Below are 17,319 nucleotides of genomic sequence, written 5' to 3' on the forward strand. Positions count from 1 at the left end.
TTCCAAAAACTTGTTCAAAATTTTCATCCAATGGCTCTTTTCCCATTTACTCTTCAACATTCTGAGTTTGTACTGTTTGTAACTCTTTACCCTAAGACTTTCATATTAGTTGGCTCTTGGGAGGGAAAGAATATATGTGCCAAGGTCAAGATGCCATTTTTAACTGAAAATCGGGTTTTTTTAAAGTTTAACTTTATTAAGCTATAATTGATTTACAACAAACAGCAGATATTTAAAGTGAGACAGTTTGTTACATTTGACATGTATCCATTTGTGAAATCATCACCACAATCAAGGCACCTACTGTACCTCTGTAGAAACTGAGGCTTGGAGAAGCCCAAAATTTCAAATGAGAACCCAGGCCTATCAGATCTCAAGGTCCATCCTGTAGACTATAACCTGAGTTCTAGTTAGGAGAAGAAAAACAACAACAACAACAACAAAAACACTATTTTTCATTTGTGAGGGAAAACCACACAGTCTCTGAATCTAGCTCCTCATTTCTTCAGGAAGAGAGTTGTACTAAATGATCCTAGTGTCTTTTTCAACTTTAAGTTCCTTTGCTTCATTCATTGTTCTTATGAAAAGGTGGTAAATCTCTGTTCAAATACAGTTTGTTTTAATTAAATGAAACCACTATTCTCTGTAATTTTCACAGTGGAACAATATAAGACATTAAAAGCATATTTTTTTCTCTTCATAGGAAAGCCATTTAAGAAGTTCCTGGAATAATATTAGTCAGAGTAATATAGGATCTGCAGGAAGTGTCTCAAGATAGTTGGTAAGATAATAAGAATTTAGTTTTTTTCAAATGCATTGCATAATTATTTTTCTGACTATAAGCTTCATAGCCTTGTACTCACAGGAGACATTTTCCTTAATCTTTAACTATTATGTGATTTTTAAGCTTACCAAGGGTGGAAGTTGTAATAGTTACCTAAAGCTTAGCTGTATGTTCACTTTTGCCAGAAAATGAAGATGTTATATAGATATGGATATTCATAATGATATAGACATAGACTTATCTATCTAATGAGCTGTCTTTACACTTCTCGGATGTTATTGACAATGACTAAAATGCCATAACACAAAATACATACAATACATCTAACATCTATATACAGGCTTATATTATTTATGTTCCAAGTGTATATAATGTTTTTATGAACAGTTGGAATCAAATTTGACAGTTCTAAGACCTGACAATTTATTTTCTACTTCTTCAATTCTAGGAAAGGAAGAATTTCTAGACTCTTCATCAAGATCTTCATTTATACAGCTGTTAAATCCAAGGTTACTTTGGTGAAAGCATGAATAAAAATACATCTACTGTAGTATCACCCAGTCTACTTGAAAAGTAATTTTTAAGTTTAATATGTTTTGAAATATCGTTTGAAATATGTAAACTATTAATGAACATTTGATTATAAGTTTTTTTACATCTAGCTCTCTAATGTGGTCTAGGATAGCAGTAATGAGTAGTGAGTAAAGTAATACATTGAATTACCTTTCAATGTAAATCAGTGTATAGAACAAAATCTCTTTTAAGTCATCTGTGCAGGCACGGTAGGGCATGCCTGTAGTCCCAGCTGCTCGGGAGACTAGGACAGGAGGATAGCCTGAGGTTGGGAGTTTGAGGCTGTAGTATGCTATGATTGCACCTGTTAATAGCCACTGCACTCCAGCTTGGGCAACATAGCAAAACTCTGTCTCTAAAAATAATAAAAAATAGACAATTGTCAAATACATTTTTAAAAACTCTTTTGTGAGATTTCTTTTTTAAATTTTGATTTTTAATATCTAGAATATTTTATAATTCCATTAAAAAATTTTGATAATATATAGATTAACTCTTGCTGACTAACAAACCACCCTAAAATCCCTTAAAATAATAAACATTTATTTTTTCTCATGATTCAGTGGGTTGGTTGAGCAGTTCTGCTCTATACCAGATAATGTAGGATGGCCTCATTTATATCTTGTGAGGCCTCAGCTAGGAAGGTTGAATGGCAGAGGTCTCTGTAGAACTGGTCTGTCATTCTTCAGGAGGCTGGCTCAAGCTTTTCACGTGGTAGCAGAAGCACAGGTGTTTTCCAAATATCCAGTTTCCTCACATTTGCTGGTATCCCATGGGCCAAAGCAATTTAAATAGCCAAATGAAAATTCAAGGAGTGGAGATACAGACTTTGCTTTTAGTGAAAGGAAGCAGTAAAGTCACATTACCAAGATGCATGCAGACAGGAACGGGAGGAATTGGTGGCCATTTTGCAAACGTAAAACATACTTTTAACAAGGTATATTAAAAAAAATCTTGCTGTTATTCTAGTCTTCACTGTGTGCCCTCATTCCCTCTATAAAAAGTTGTTTTTATTCTTGGTCCTTTTGTAGTGCTTCTTTTTGGTTAAGCCAATGCATATATATAAAAATAAATATACACATATATATGTACACATGATAATTATATATATTTGGATTCCACTCCCCAGAATATTCTTAAGAAAAAGGTGTCATGTATACTGTTTTGACCTTGCCTTTTTGTTTTAATGTATATCCTGGTGATCCCTTCATATCAGTTTATAAAAATCTTCCTTGTTTTTTGTTATAACTTGTTTTTGTTATATTCCTTGTTTTTGTTATAACTGCATAATATTCTATTGTGTGGATGTACCATAGTTTATTCAGCCAGTATATTATGGATGGGCAAACAATACATTTGCAATTTCTGGTGAATACAAATTATGCCAAAATGAATAACCTAGCATATAAGTCATTTTCTATTTTTTGCCAGAGTATCTTTGGGATAGATTCCTGGAAATGGAATTGCTGGATCAGAGGGTCTTTTTTTGTTAGAGGTTACCAATTTATCTCTTTAGAAGTTGTACCATTTTGCATTCCCACCAGCAGTGTGCAAAAATGCCTCTTTTCCCATAGCTTTTTCATCAGAGTATGTTGTTGAAGTTCTAAATTTTTATTGGTCTGGTAGGTGAGTAGTAGTATCTCTGCAGTTTTAACTTGTAATTCTCTTATTATGAGTAAAGTTGAGCAGAACTATTTTTAATACTTAATAGGAAAAAAGAGTATATAATCTAAAATTTTAATAAGAGTTTTAAAATAAGGTCCTAGTCATGTATGTAAATTTTATGCTGCTATGAACATATAAATTTATGTTTAAGAAGAACTTTCAACAACATAGACATTGCTTATAATAATTCTGGGTAAGAAAAAAATCAAGATCTAAAATGGTTTAAGTAGTATGATAGCAATTCAGAAAATATATGGATATTAATTCAGAAAATATATGGATAGATTTATAGAGAAAACATATTAGCAGCAATAAACTGCTGTGTTAATAATACTTTGTTGGGATTAGAAAAGTAAGATCCTATACTGAAACAATAATATATGCTGGAGATTGTTTGTGCCCCCAGTGAAGGACATTCACATTTGGAGGGTTTAAGAGTTAGTGGAGAGATCTGATAAGGTAGCTTACTTCCCTTTCTTACCTTATCTTTCATTTCTAGGCTTTACTCGTTTATGATTTTGCAATCTACTATCCTGTAAAGAAGGGGTTTATTGGCCAGGGGCGGTGCCTCATGCCTGTAATCCCAGCACTTTGGGAGGCCGAGGCGGGCAGATCACTTGAGGTCAGGAGTTCGAGACCAGCCTGGCCAACGTGGTGAAACCCTGTCTCTACCAAAAATACTCAAAATTAGCTGGGTGTGGTAGCACGCACCTGTAATCCCAGCTATTCAAAAGGCTGAGGTGGGAGAGTCGCTTAACCTGGGAGGCAGAGGTTGCAGTAAGCTGAGATCACGCCACTGCACTCCAGCCAGGACAGAGCAAGACCCCGTCTCAAAAAAAGAAAAAAAAGAATGAATTTAGGGTGCATTTTGGACCCTTGGACGCTGTCCTCTCTGCCTTTTTTCTAGCTGATTGACTATTGCCCCAGAAACCAGATAGGCCTTCCCAAATTAGAGCTGAATTCAGTATACCTGTGATACAGCTCTAAATGATGTTATATATGGAGAGCAAAATAGTCAAAAACGGAGTTCTAGGTGCTTTTTAAAAAAATTTCTTTCTTCTTTTTAGAAATTATTTTTTTGAATGCAACAGTTTTCTTAAAGATATTCTTAGAATTTCCACGGCAGAAGCTAAGAAAGCTTTTTCTAAAAACTATAATCATGTAAGATATGAAGTAACTCTTTTTTTTTTTTTGAGACAGAGTCTCGCTCTGTTGCCCAGGCTGGAGTACAGTGGCACGATCTTGGCTCACTGCAAGCTCTGCCTCTCGGGTTCACGCCATTCTCCTGCCTCAGCCTTCTGAGTAGCTGGTACTACAGGCGTCCACCACCGCGCCTGGCTAATTTTTTGTATTTTTAGTATAGACGGGGTTTCACTGTGGTCTTGATCTCCTGACCTCGTGATCTGCCCGCCTCAGCCTCCCAAAGTGCTGGGATTACAGGCATGAGCCACCATGCCCGGCCAGAAGTAACTCTTTTTTTAATAGTAGTTTCAGTTATTCGATGTATTTGAAGATAGCTGGAAGTCCTATATTCAACAATGGCTCTAACACAACAACAAAGTAGATTACATATCACATTTTGCCTCTGAAGTAAGACTGACTGGCCTCACACTTGGGCCATCAAGTTAACCTATCTGAATTTTGGGTCTTTTAAAAAAATAAGGGTAAGAATCTTAAGGATTTTATAAATATTAAATTAAATGTCATTATTTAGGTATTGTTTAGCACAGTACCCAGTATTAGTAAACAGGCAGCCCTAAATCTTATTTCAAACTTAATTCAAGTTTCATTTGACCAGTAAAAGTCTCTGGTCTGACCCAGGTATTCAGAAGTGCAACTTGGATATCCCTTTTGCAGGATGTTTTGTACAGTCCCTTCTTTTCAAATGGCATTGCTTTTATGTCTGACAGAAATTACAGTTGAAACAAGTACTTTTTACCAAGAAAATATTCTTTCTAAATTAAAAAGATAAAATTTGAGATTCAAATGGAAGTCATATTTACTTTGCTTTAAATGGCCACAGACATGTCTTTAAAGCTACTTAAAATATTTAGTTTTGGAATTCTTCAAGTAGTCTAATAACCAGGTAAAAGCAAATCTTTTCCGTCGCCTTTAATAAATTTTTGTCCTACTCCAAAGAAATAAGCATTATCATTGTAAATTCTTTTGTGTTTTGGATGTTTTGTAGGGAAAATTAAAAGTATAGGCAAGCAAACTCATTTAATTGTTGTTATGTCACCATACTTTTTAAAAATGTCACTGCTAGTAAGTACTAAGTATTTTGGGTTGTCTAGATCAGGGGTGCCTAATCCCTGGGCCACAGACTGGTAGTGGTCCGTAGTCTGTTAGGAATCAGGCGACACAGCAGGAGGTGAGTCTAGGGCAAATGAGCATTACTGCCTGAGCTCTGCCTCCTGTCAGATCAATGGCTGCATTCAATGCTCATAGGAGCACGAACCCTATTGTGAACTGTGCATGTGAGGGATCTAGCTTGCGTGCTCCTTTTGAGAATCTAGTGGCTGATGATCTGTCACTGTCTCCCCTCACCCCCAGATGGGACTGTCTAGTTGCAGGAAAACAAGCTCAGGGCTCCCCCTGATTCTACATTATTGTGAATTGTATAATTATTTTATTATATATTACAATGTAATAATAAAGTGCACAATAAATGTAGTGCATTTGAATCATCCCGAAACCATCACCCCTCTGCAACCCCATTCCCTCTCCCCCCACCTTGGAAAAATTGTCTTCCATGAAACAAGTCTCTGGTACCAAAAAAGGTGAGGGGTTGCTGCTCTAGATCTCAGATTTTGATTTAATAAGTAGTTTAAAGAAAAAAATAGGTGCAGATCTCTAGACTAACCTGTGTGTGCTAATTTACTTTATCTTAGGGATCCTGCCTTTCAGATGATTACAATTGCCAAGGAAACAGGCCTTGGCCTGAAGGTACTAGGAGGAATTAACCGGAATGAAGGCCCATTGGTATATATTCAGGAAATTATTCCTGGAGGAGACTGTTATAAGGTAAAAATATGTCCCATGCCCACCAAAAATACAAACAAAAAGACCCACCAGTAGTAAAGTTTATTTTTTCTTCTTTATTAGTGAATTTATATCCACTGTGACCATACCTCAGTGAAAAATACAAAGGAATTAGAAGATAAGACTATTGCCCTCAAGGAGCTTTAAACTAAGAAATAAATAGGTTCTTCTCCTATGAAAATAATAGATATTTCTGACTGTAAGATAAGGTTATTATTTTTAAATTACATGCTGTTCAACTTTTATCCTGTATCTGTTTGAGAGAAATTACATTTGATGACTTGTTATCTTTCTACTACTTTGAGTTTTTATTAAGTTGGATCAGTAGAACTTTAATTACATTCATTTAGCCTCTACTAAATGCAAAACAAAACAGAAACAGCAAACAAAATCTAATTTCTGAATTCGCAGTTCTTGTAGCTTGAGCTAATGTGTTTTATCACTCATTAAAACCAGAAAATGTCTTTTTTTAGGAATTAGAAAGTCTTACTCTCCTCTTCAGTGTAAGAAATATATAATGAGCTCCCTTTCACTTTGGTTGGTAGGAAGCTTAGACCCAAATTTGAAGGACAACACCAGCAGTTTAACAAACTGGTTACTATATTTAAATTCTCATTCTTCTTGGATTTCATTTGCTATTTCTGTTTTACTAAAGTGATTATGTGTCATTTTTTGAAAATTGCCTCCATTTGATTTTGGAGAGATATCAGATATAAAGAATTTAATAAAATTATATTAATAATTAAGAATTAATAAAATTAATATAATATTCTCCATTTGATTGACTCCATTTGATTTTGGAGAGATATCAAATATAAAGAATTTAATAAAATTATATTAATAATTAAGAATTAATAAAATATTCTATTAATATCAAGCTATATAGCATGAGAAAGGATCTTCTTATTTTGTTCTTGTTGTTTGGTTAAATAAACAGTCCTACTACTTTTACCCACTGCCCATATCCCTCCCCCACCACTGCAAACACTTGTTTACTAAGCAGTTTATCTTTTCAGCTGGATTTTTTTGTCTTGTTAGGGAAAAATTCTGTTTTACCAATAACTTCCAAAATAGTTGTAGTACTTTCAATTGTTTTATGCTTGTTCAGATAATAAGGCATCTTTTAAATATACTTTCCGAGTTCTAAGTGTTATAGAGGCCAGGCATGGTGGCTAATGCCTGTAATCCTAGCTTTGGGGAGGCAGAGGCAGGAAGATTGCTTGAGCTCAAGAGTTTGAGACCAGCCTGGGCAACGTAAAGAGACTTGAATTCTATTAAAAATTTAAAAAAAATCAGCCCGGCATGGTGGTGCATGCCAGTAGTCCCAGGTACTTGGAGGCTGAGGTGGGAGTATTGCTTGAGCCCCGAAGATCAAGAGCAGTGAGGCATGATCGTGCCACTGCACTCCAGCCTGGATGACAGAACAAGACCCTGTCTCAAAAAAAAAAAGGTATTATTTAATAAGTTTAATGGCATAAATTTTTGGCTATTAAATTTAAATTATTAAATAAATATTTAAAAGCTAAATTTAAACAAATTCAAAAAAACAAAAAAATGAATTTTTTCTTCCAAGAATTGAGGTGTTACTTTAGTGTTAAAGCTGAGAGGTGTGTGTGAGCGTGTGTCTGTGTGTGTGTGTTCAATATAGTAAGGCATTTCTTAAACTACACTTGATATAATGCAATAGTAGATGAAGGTACTCAACAAGTGATAAGAATTTGCTTTCTTTTTTTTTTTTTTTTTTTTTTTTTGAGACAGAGTCTCACTCTGTTGCCCAGGCTGGAGTGCAGTGGCACAATCTCGGCTTACTGCAACCTCCACCTCCCAGGTTCAAGCGATTCTCCCACCTCTCAGCTTCCCTAGTAGCTGGGATTACAGGTGCGTGCCAACACACCTAACTAATTTTTGTATTTTTAGTAGAGACAGAGTTTCACCATGTTGGCCAGGCTAGTCTCAAACTCCCAACCTCAGGCGATCCATCTGCCTCAGCCTCCCAAAGTGCTGGGGTTACAGGCATGAGCCACCACGCCTGACCTAAGAATTTGCTTTTAAGACAAGCATCAATTTGTGCTTGTTTGTTACGATGAAAACTATTTGGAGTTAGAGTAATAAGTTGATAGCGGTGGTGCTGAATGACTCTTTATCTTCTGTCAGTGATAGCAGATTAAGAAATTATTCTTATGATATCTACTTTTTCTTGTTAGAATTTCACTGAAGTATTAAAAGGCAAAATTTTCTCATTGACTATATTCTCTACTTAGCACTAGAGGGCAGCACAGAGCTATTAATGTTCTTCCTACCTGGTCATATCTGACCAAAGAAAACAGGCAAGATAGAAAAAGGTGTAGGAGAAGAGGACCAGGGGTGATGGCTCATGCCTCTAATTCCAGCACTTTTGGAGGCCCAGGCAGGAGGATCCCTTGGGCCCAGGAGTTCCAGGTTGCAGTGAGCTATGATTGCATCACTACACTCCAGCCTGGGCAACAGAGCATCTCTAAAAAATAAAAAAATTTATAGAAGAAGTAATTTTCTAGTGCTTACATTATTTTTAAATATTTTCTCAAGATGGAAAGCTCTATGCATATGCATATTTATTCTTCAAATACAAAATTGATATAACTTTATTTTACAACAATGTATTAATACATTTACTATATTCTAAATACTGTTTTAACATGTTAATAAATTTCTAGTCTGCACAAAATTTCTACATAGTAGAATCTGTGGAATAGGAAACACAAACTCATAAGGTTATCTTAATGAAGTTGCTGAACTGAGTAACTGTTAATATTTTTTAAATGCATATGAATGCTTTAACTTTCTGTAATTTTGTTTTAACATTATAATGTTTCATAATTAACAATATAGGCTATCTCAAGCTTAGAGCTAGATTATATTTCATTTACATTTTCAAATCTTCTAAACTGTAAGGGAGTTATTGGAACGCAGAAGAAATTTTCTTTAATTATTCATGGTTTGCCACCACCCACCCCAAATGTTTTCCTCCTGGAAAATATGAGAATAAAATACTGGTTTAGTAGAAGCAAAATAGTATGTTTGTTTGAAAAACATATCCAGAGTTCAAATATGGGATATTATGAATACATCTTTTCAGTTCAAGCAGAACCAAGATTCCCTCAGCTCTAAGAGCTAGAGGCACCCTATAAATTGAGAACTACTGTATTAATTGCTAAAGTTAAGGAAATAAGAGAGCTCCAAGGCCCTTTCACTGTGTCAGCTAGTCCCATATCTATCTGGGGTCAATCCTAGACCCTTTTTCTGGCCGAGACACTCCTTTAAGCTTCATAGCCATATTCAGTTCCCTGATCAACATTTTTACTTGGACCTCTTAAAGGTATCTCAAACTCAGCATTTCTGAAGCAGAACTCATGACATTTACATCACACCATATTCTGCTCAACTCTTCCCAAACAGAGTCTCTTCCAGTTTACCTAGTCTTGGTGAATGACAGCTTCCAGCTACACAAAGTCAGAAAATTTAACAGCTTCCTATTTCAACTCCCATAACACTGTTCAATTCATTAACACATACCATTGACTTTTTTACTCTCTAAATATCTCTTGAACCCATCAGTCTTCTTGATCTTTATTCTTATCACTGGAGCTTAAACTGTCATCAGTTTTGACTCAGCCCTTTCAGTAGCATCGTTTGTTCTTATGCACCATACCTATTTCCCTCCCAACCTATATATCTTACTAATATTTGGTTGCCTACAAGGTTCCATATAGTGTGGCTTCTGCCCTGTCCTTCTCTGGCTCTCTATCACTATGCTTCCAGAGTAGCATTTTCTCAGTGCCTGGAAGGGGCCAATTTTTCTTTTCTTTTCTTTTTTTTTTCCATCTCATATGCTGTTCCCTTAGGAAACAGCACTCCATTTCCTTTCCCCCATTATTTCCAGTTATCAATTCAAAGACTGCTGCCTAAGGGTTGTGTTGCCTGCTTTCCCCCAGTCTAGGCTAGGTTTTATTTTTTTCTACATATGCTCCTAAATCCCATTCCTTTCCTTTGTGTCACCTACCTCAGTTTGCAATGATATATTTATATTTATGATTGTTTAATCAACTCTGCCTGAACCACAAGACAGTATGTTTCTTAAGGGCAAGGATGCTATCTGATTTTATTCACAGTAATATTGTTAGTCCCCACTGTGGTGACTGACACATACATACTTGCTCAATTTAAATTTATGAACGAACGGTCCCGTAGTCATTTTCTCACATTTCTGAGGATTACTGATCTGCTTATTTACCCTTCCACTGGCACCATTTGGGCTCCACACCAAGGTACTTCCTCCTTGGGCCTTTGTGTCAGATTTCCGACAACACTTTAAAGTTCTCAAATGTTCATTTTTATTTCTTTCTTTCGTTGCTGGTAACATAGGGAAAGCAGACAGAAATCAAAATCCTCTCTTCAAATCTGATAGTATATTTCATATTTTCTTCAGTTGGCTCTAAGATATACATTAAAACATACACATATAAGCTATGCATGCACATACACATATATATAACATGCATATATCGGTATGTAATATGAGTGTGTGTATGTACGTATTTTTTCCTCTTCTATCTCTGAAATTATAGGTCTCACAATCAATGTCGTCATGTAATTTGTGGCATTGAAGTAGGACATATTTAACTTTCAGAGGAAATCTGTTTTCATGCGGAGCATAGCACTGGAACCAGGGCTAAGGCTTTTAGATAAATATCAGGATCAGGCCTCTGGATGGCAAACTATGAAGAAACCAGTCCCACTGGTGGGAGCTGAAGAAGTAGCAGCCAAGATGGTTCGCTTTGCAGTGTCACTCTCTTTATTCCTTTGCCATTATTATTTTTGTCATAGCTACCTTAATTTCCTCAGACTGTTTCTTGGCCCCCTTTAACCTATTGTGGACTTACTATGTACCTAGCACTGTACCAGGGAAATAACCATGAAAAGGACAGAGTTCTAGTTATGCCTAATGAAAGAATTGGTGATTCTGGCCCACTAAAAGAATCATTGCCCCTAGACTGGGAGTTGCTGATTTACTATATTCTAATGTGAGGGCAGGGAAAAGCGGATATGTAAACATAAGGACCATACAGAGTAAGTGCAATCCTTTAGGTAAGTAAAAGTGCTTTTTGAGCAAAAAGACACAACAATTAAGTAAATCCTGGGGAACTAGAGAAAACTTCCAGCAGAGATAGTGTTTGAATTGGGCTGTGAAGTTTAAGTCAGAGTTTATCGCAGAGAAGTGGCAGGGTGGATGGTGGCATTCTAGATGGGAATTAATATGTGTAAAAACATTGAGGTTCAAAAGACCATGGCTGGTTTGAGGCACAGTCTCTGAGAGTAGAATGAAGAATATGCTGGTGTGGAAGGTGGATGATGAAGCTAGAAAAAGTAAGTTGCAGTAAATTTGTTGTGCTGGGTTTGGGATGTTGAGGAGTTTCAACTTTTCCTACCAGTTGGCAGCCATCAAAGGTTCTCAATCTAATGAGTAATATAATTAAATTTGCTATCAGTATGAAAATTGTCCACAACAGATACGGAAGTCTCATTCACCTCATCTTATTTAACACGTATAATGTGCTATAATTTACATATGTTACTTAATTCTTGTAGCAACCTTGCATTACATATATTTATCCCCATTCTACAGCTAAGAAAATAGAGTTTCATAAAAGCTGAACAACTTGCCTCAGTTCACAGTAATAACTGGAGTTAAAAGAAGGTTACCATCAGTCTACATCTTGTAAAGTATAGGAAAGGAATCTTAAGGCTTACAGAAGGACTATTCCTTAGTATTAGGTATAATGAGTTAGTTAAGTCAGAATTAGGCTGTATAGATGGTTTCTCATAATATTGAAATGTATTATTTAGAAAACTATATACCAAAGTCAATATAGAAATGAATAGTACTGGCCATTTTTAACAGAAGTGTTTATGTGGTCAGGCATATATTATTATTTCAACATCTACATGAATGTCAATGTGAAAGAATTCAGATCTGAAGTTCAGCATATGAAAGTGCTTGGCACATTGCCTCCCATGTCAGGTAGTTGCTCTGTAACTGCTGAATTGGAATCTAGACTGTGTGGAAGAGGTCTCAACATATCTCTGAAGTTAGTATCTTCACATATACATTAATCCAGCTGGGGCAGAATGCACTCGAATGCCAGACTTACAAAAATAGCTTTGTTTTCATTTGCAGGTTCTGACTTTTAAACAGGTTCAGAAATTCACATGATCAGCTAAGATCTTATTCTAGGAGGCAAAGAAAAAAACTAACTGCTATGAATACTTTTTAGAAAGAAAAAATATGTAAACACCAGAAGTCATAGTCAGAAGGCATTCTTCTTCTCTTTTCTGACTCTCTTCCTGCCAGAAAATGCAGCTTCTATACATCAGTGTACTTTAATACAAGATGGGCTAAATTGCCTTCATGTGAACTTTTTCTCTGTACTAACACTGCATGTTATGTTGTCTGACTTTGCTAACTATGTTTAATCACATATTTACATAAAATCAAAATTTGTTTTTAAATTATATATAATATAAATATATATAATATATATATATTTTATATATTATATATACATATTTTTTTTTTTGAGACAGATTTTTGCTTCATTGCCCAGGCTGGAGAGCAGTGGTGCAGTCATGACCTTGACCTCCTGGGCTCAAGTGATCCTCCCACTTTAGCCTCCTGAGTAACTGAGACTACAGACATGTGCCAGCTATTTTTTTTTTTTTTTGAAAGATGGGGTCTAACTATGTTGCCCAGGCTGGTCTTGAACTCCTGGGCTCAAGCAATCTTTCTGCCTCAGCCTCTCAAAGTGTTGGGTGTACAGATGTGAGCCACCGTGCCTGGCTTATATATTTTTAAAAATTAAGTTGACTCTTTTGGCTTAAGTATTTTAAATAATGTTTACATTTCAGTAGGATAGGGTCATTATGCATCTAGATTATATAATCTTTTACACACTATTTGAGATATGTTTCTATAAAATCCTTTCATGAATGTTTTATGTCAATTTTGTTGTTTTCCTATGTATTCTTTAGTCAGTGAAAGAGATAGTACTTCATGTCTTTTTAAAAAATAATAATACCTATTGTTATTTAGGAGTAAAATAACTGTGAATCACCATTATTACAAATAATACAGCTTAGATCAAAGATCAGTATCCAAGGGATATATTTTAGTAGATAAGACTTTAAAGAAAGATGTTTTCTTGAATTTGTGGAAGTTACTTAAGTACCATCAAGGTGAAAATCTCCCTTTTTAACCATATAAGCTTTTTCTGTAGTTATAAAAATAATGGTTTCTACCACTGTACTAATTAATGATAAATAGGGAAATACCTTAGGAACTGTAAAAGAAGAAAGCTTATTTTTATTTTCTAGTTTGAATGAAAAGAAAAGACAAAAACTGGGAAACTTATCTAACATATCTAACAACCACATTAACTCTTGTTCCTGACATGTTCTGTCTTACTCAGTTAGGCTAGCTATGAGCAAGCCAGGCCTTAGAAAAGGCAACACCAGGCAGCCAGTTAGAATTGTCATTATTAGCAGGACATGGCTAACAATATATGCACAGCCAACTAGGCCTTAATCATAGGGGGATAGCAGGTCTAGTAAAAAAGATTATGCTGAAATATGGGTAGGATCAATATAATTAAAATCCTTGGCCAGGCGCAGTGGCTCACACCTGTAATCCCAGCACTTTGGGAGGCCAAGGTGGGAAGATTGCTTGAGACCAGGAGTTTGAGACCAGCCTGGGCAATGTAATGAGACCTCATCTCTACAAAAAATTTTGAAAATTTAATTTTTTTTTTAAAAGACCCTTGACTAAAGTTTTAAAAATCTCAATGTGGGATAAATCCACACACACATTGAACAGTTTGGTGGGAAGACATATGTAGGAATGCAGAGAAAATAAAATAAATGAGTTTTGTATTCTGAAATATCCCACAGTTATTTGGCCCACTTTATCACAGAGTCAGAGCTTTATCAGCCCCATAGTGCTCAGTTTTTAAAACAGGTCCCTTTTCCTGGTATACTGGCCTATGTCCTACCTACCATATTAAGAATTCTTTACCACGTAAATTTATTCATGCAATACATGAACCATTCCATTTTACTCATAATATATGTTACCAAACCAGACTTTAATCAAGAGATTTTGCTACTGAGGTTGTCTAAGATTTTACTTTTTACTCTTTTTGAAGGCATTCTTCATGACAACTTTTCATTGCTTTAATTACATCAATTAATTTTTTTTAAAATATCTCATTAGTTCCTTTATAAATGTTACTGTTTTTGTTAGGATGGTCGTTTGAAGCCAGGAGATCAACTTGTCTCAGTCAACAAGGAATCTATGATTGGTGTATCATTTGAAGAAGCAAAAAGCATAATTGCCAGAGCCAAGTTGAGGTAACTATACTATCCATGAGATAGAATGAGTCATTTAGAATGTCTCCTTGAAAGTAGTAATTTAAGATGTATTAAGTACTTTATAATAAGTATTTTTTAATAACATCTGAAACATTAGCTTGGATTTCAGTTGTACTATATTCATAGCATATCCATAAAGTGATTTCTTTTTAATACTAGGTTAGAATCTGCTTGGGAGATAGCATTCATAAGACAAAAATCCGACAACATTCAGCTAGAAAATCTGTCATGTTCATCACTTATAGAAGCTTCAGGAGAATATGGACCTCAAGCCTCAACATTAAGTCTTTTTTCTTCTCCTCCTGAAATACTAATCCCAAAGACCTCATCCACTCCCAAAACAAATAGTGCCATTTTATCTTCTTGTGAGGTAAGTCAGGTAATCTTAAATTTCTCTATATATGCACTCCATAAATTCCCTATACATTTTTACATTGGTTATGTACATATAGAATTATTTCAGTAAAATTGTTAACAAATTAATATTTCTTTGAAAGATTTTTTTCCATTTAACATTTTTATGCTGTGTTTTCAATAAACATATTTTAAGTCAGCATGTCCTGTGTCCAGGAGCATGATTGGTTAGAAAATACCAGCATGACAAAATGGTTCCACAAAGATATGCCTAGATATCACTCAAAACTATGTTAAAAATATCATATTTGGTTTCAGTTGGTTTAGTTATTTGCCATTTCTGTTCTCTGCTTGACTGAAGTCAGACCATCTTCCTTTTTGTTCCTTAGCTTCTTTCCCACACAGTGAGGCTAATCCCAGGCATCCAGTCTAGGAAGGTATTGCTCCTTCATGTGTGCATGCTATAGTTCACCCAAGTAGAATCACACAAAATGGGGAATTTCTATATCAGAATTAACATACTCAATTACTAACTGCTATATTATCCAAACAAATTATAGTTACAGAATAAAGTGTGTATTATTTATATCTGTGTTAGCTGTAAAATAGGAAACTTAAGCTTTTAGTCAGTAGAATAAAATTCATCAAAGGTAACTTCAGTCTCTGGTACATACTGAACAGAGACAGAGTATAAGATTTTCTGTCAGCCCCTTATACTTTGTCACTTGGAGCTATAATACTTTTAAAAGACAAGATGAGTGGCCTTATATTTTGTTATCCTTGGATGTGGTAGAGCTGAAAGCAATTGTTACCTTTAATTCTGAATTGCTTTGTTTGAAGATGCATATACCAAAATTTTAGAGGGTTCATATTTGAGGGATAATTACTTTAATCTCTTTAACCATTCTTTTTATGTTAACATGGGCTTCAAGTGACCTACTTTAGTAAATGACATTGCATGTTCCTCATTTTCTTTCACAGATAAAAACTGGATACAACAAAACAGTACAGATTCCAATTACTTTAGAAAACAGTACTGTGGGTTTGTCTAATACAGGTAAATACACATTTAATTTCTATTTCCTGTTTTTTATTTCAATTCTCTCTCAATGAGGTGTGTGTAATGTGACTTAAGACTTTGAAGAAGGGTGAATTATGTCTTTGTTCCTTCAGTGAACGAAAAAGTAAAAATAATGTCTTTCCGTTGGGCCCTGTTAAAGTATGACTTTTATTAGATATTTCCCTGAACAAAGAGTTGAAGTTTCAAAAGATACATTGTCATAACAGTATTTATGAAGCTGTAATAATTAATGAATTGTTTAAATCAAATAATGGAAAGTCTTCTATAAAGATCAAGATTAGGTTGCCATGTCCTTTTAGTGCAATACTGATGAGGCATATTAAATACACCTTTCGGAAAACACATTATAGAAGGGAGCATACCTTAAGAAAAGAAATGTATCTTGTTTTTTTGGAAGAAATCATATGGATATCAATTATAAAGGGTGTCAGTATTGTTAATTCATTATTATTGATTCTTAATTACCATAAAATGATTTACTGACCTTTTAAAACAATAAAGCATTAATTATCTAAGCCAAATGTAAAATAAAGATTTTTATTTGGCTGTAAGGTGCTTACAGGATCAATACGAAGAAAAAGCCCCCTGAAATTATCTCCAAAAGTTAAACACAACAATGATAAAAAGACTAAACATAACTGAAAAACTAATTATATATGCCTAATTATAATGTAAATTTTTACCTGTATATTTTAATTTTGTTTTAATAGCATTATTTATATAAGAACTGAAAAATAAGGAAGCATTAATTTAAATTAAATAGCTACCAATCTTTTTTTTGAGATGGATTCTTGCTCTGTCTAAGCTCTGCCTCCTGGGTTCACGCCATTCTCCTGCCTCAGCCTCCCAAGTAGCTGGGACTACAGGCGCCTGCCACCATGCCCGGCTAATTTTTTGTACTTTTAGTAGAGATGGCGATTCACCATGTTAGCCAGGATGGTCTCGATCTCCTGACCTCGTGATCTGCCTGCCTTGGCCTCCCAAAGTGCTGGGATGACAGGCGTGAGCCACCGCTCGTGCCTGGCTCAATAGCTACCAATCTTTACAGGAGTTTATACTATATTCCACAGTAGTTTCCTCCGATTTGGGGTGGTATTTACCAGTGGGTTAATAGCAATCTTAAGCCATGAGTTATATTACCTTTTACTTAGATTTATTGACCCTTAGAAACTTTATTATTCCTCTTACATAATTAATTTCCAGTCTCTGCATGTACTGTATTTATTTTAAACTGGGAACCCTTATGAGAAGAAAAAGACAAATGAAACAGTCATGAGATGAGCATCAAAATTGCTAGATGATGGAAGTCAGAATCCTTTATTCCTTGATATTATAAAATATTAGTAATTATATAACATGT

The 17,319-nt window shown here is 35.0% G+C and overlaps 1 protein-coding gene across 7 annotated transcripts in view; it reads left to right on the forward strand.

Moving 5' to 3' along the window:
* The window catches only part of STXBP4 (syntaxin binding protein 4), a 242,518-nt gene that overhangs the window by 16,527 nt on the left and 208,672 nt on the right, over positions 1–17,319 (forward strand). For 4 of the 7 annotated variants that reach the window (XR_010153343.1, XR_010153342.1, XR_010153344.1 and 1 more), the window contains exons 2-7: positions 704–781; positions 1,233–1,357; positions 5,914–6,046; positions 14,397–14,503; positions 14,684–14,894; positions 15,860–15,935. Coding sequence is in view for 4 of the 7 variants with exons in the window: in XM_523800.9 (XP_523800.3) it covers positions 1,311–1,357; positions 5,914–6,046; positions 14,397–14,503; positions 14,684–14,894; positions 15,860–15,935 (574 nt within the window). In the remaining 3 variants the exon portion in view is untranslated. The remainder of the gene's footprint in view (positions 1–703; positions 782–1,232; positions 1,358–5,913; positions 6,047–14,396; positions 14,504–14,683; positions 14,895–15,859; positions 15,936–17,319) is intronic. The other 3 variants (XM_054671246.2, XM_054671245.2, XM_009432853.5) reach the window with 2 other exon arrangements.

This window comes from Pan troglodytes, chromosome 19 (assembly GCF_028858775.2).
Source record: "Pan troglodytes isolate AG18354 chromosome 19, NHGRI_mPanTro3-v2.0_pri, whole genome shotgun sequence".
Classification (NCBI taxonomy): Eukaryota; Metazoa; Chordata; class Mammalia; order Primates; family Hominidae; genus Pan; species Pan troglodytes.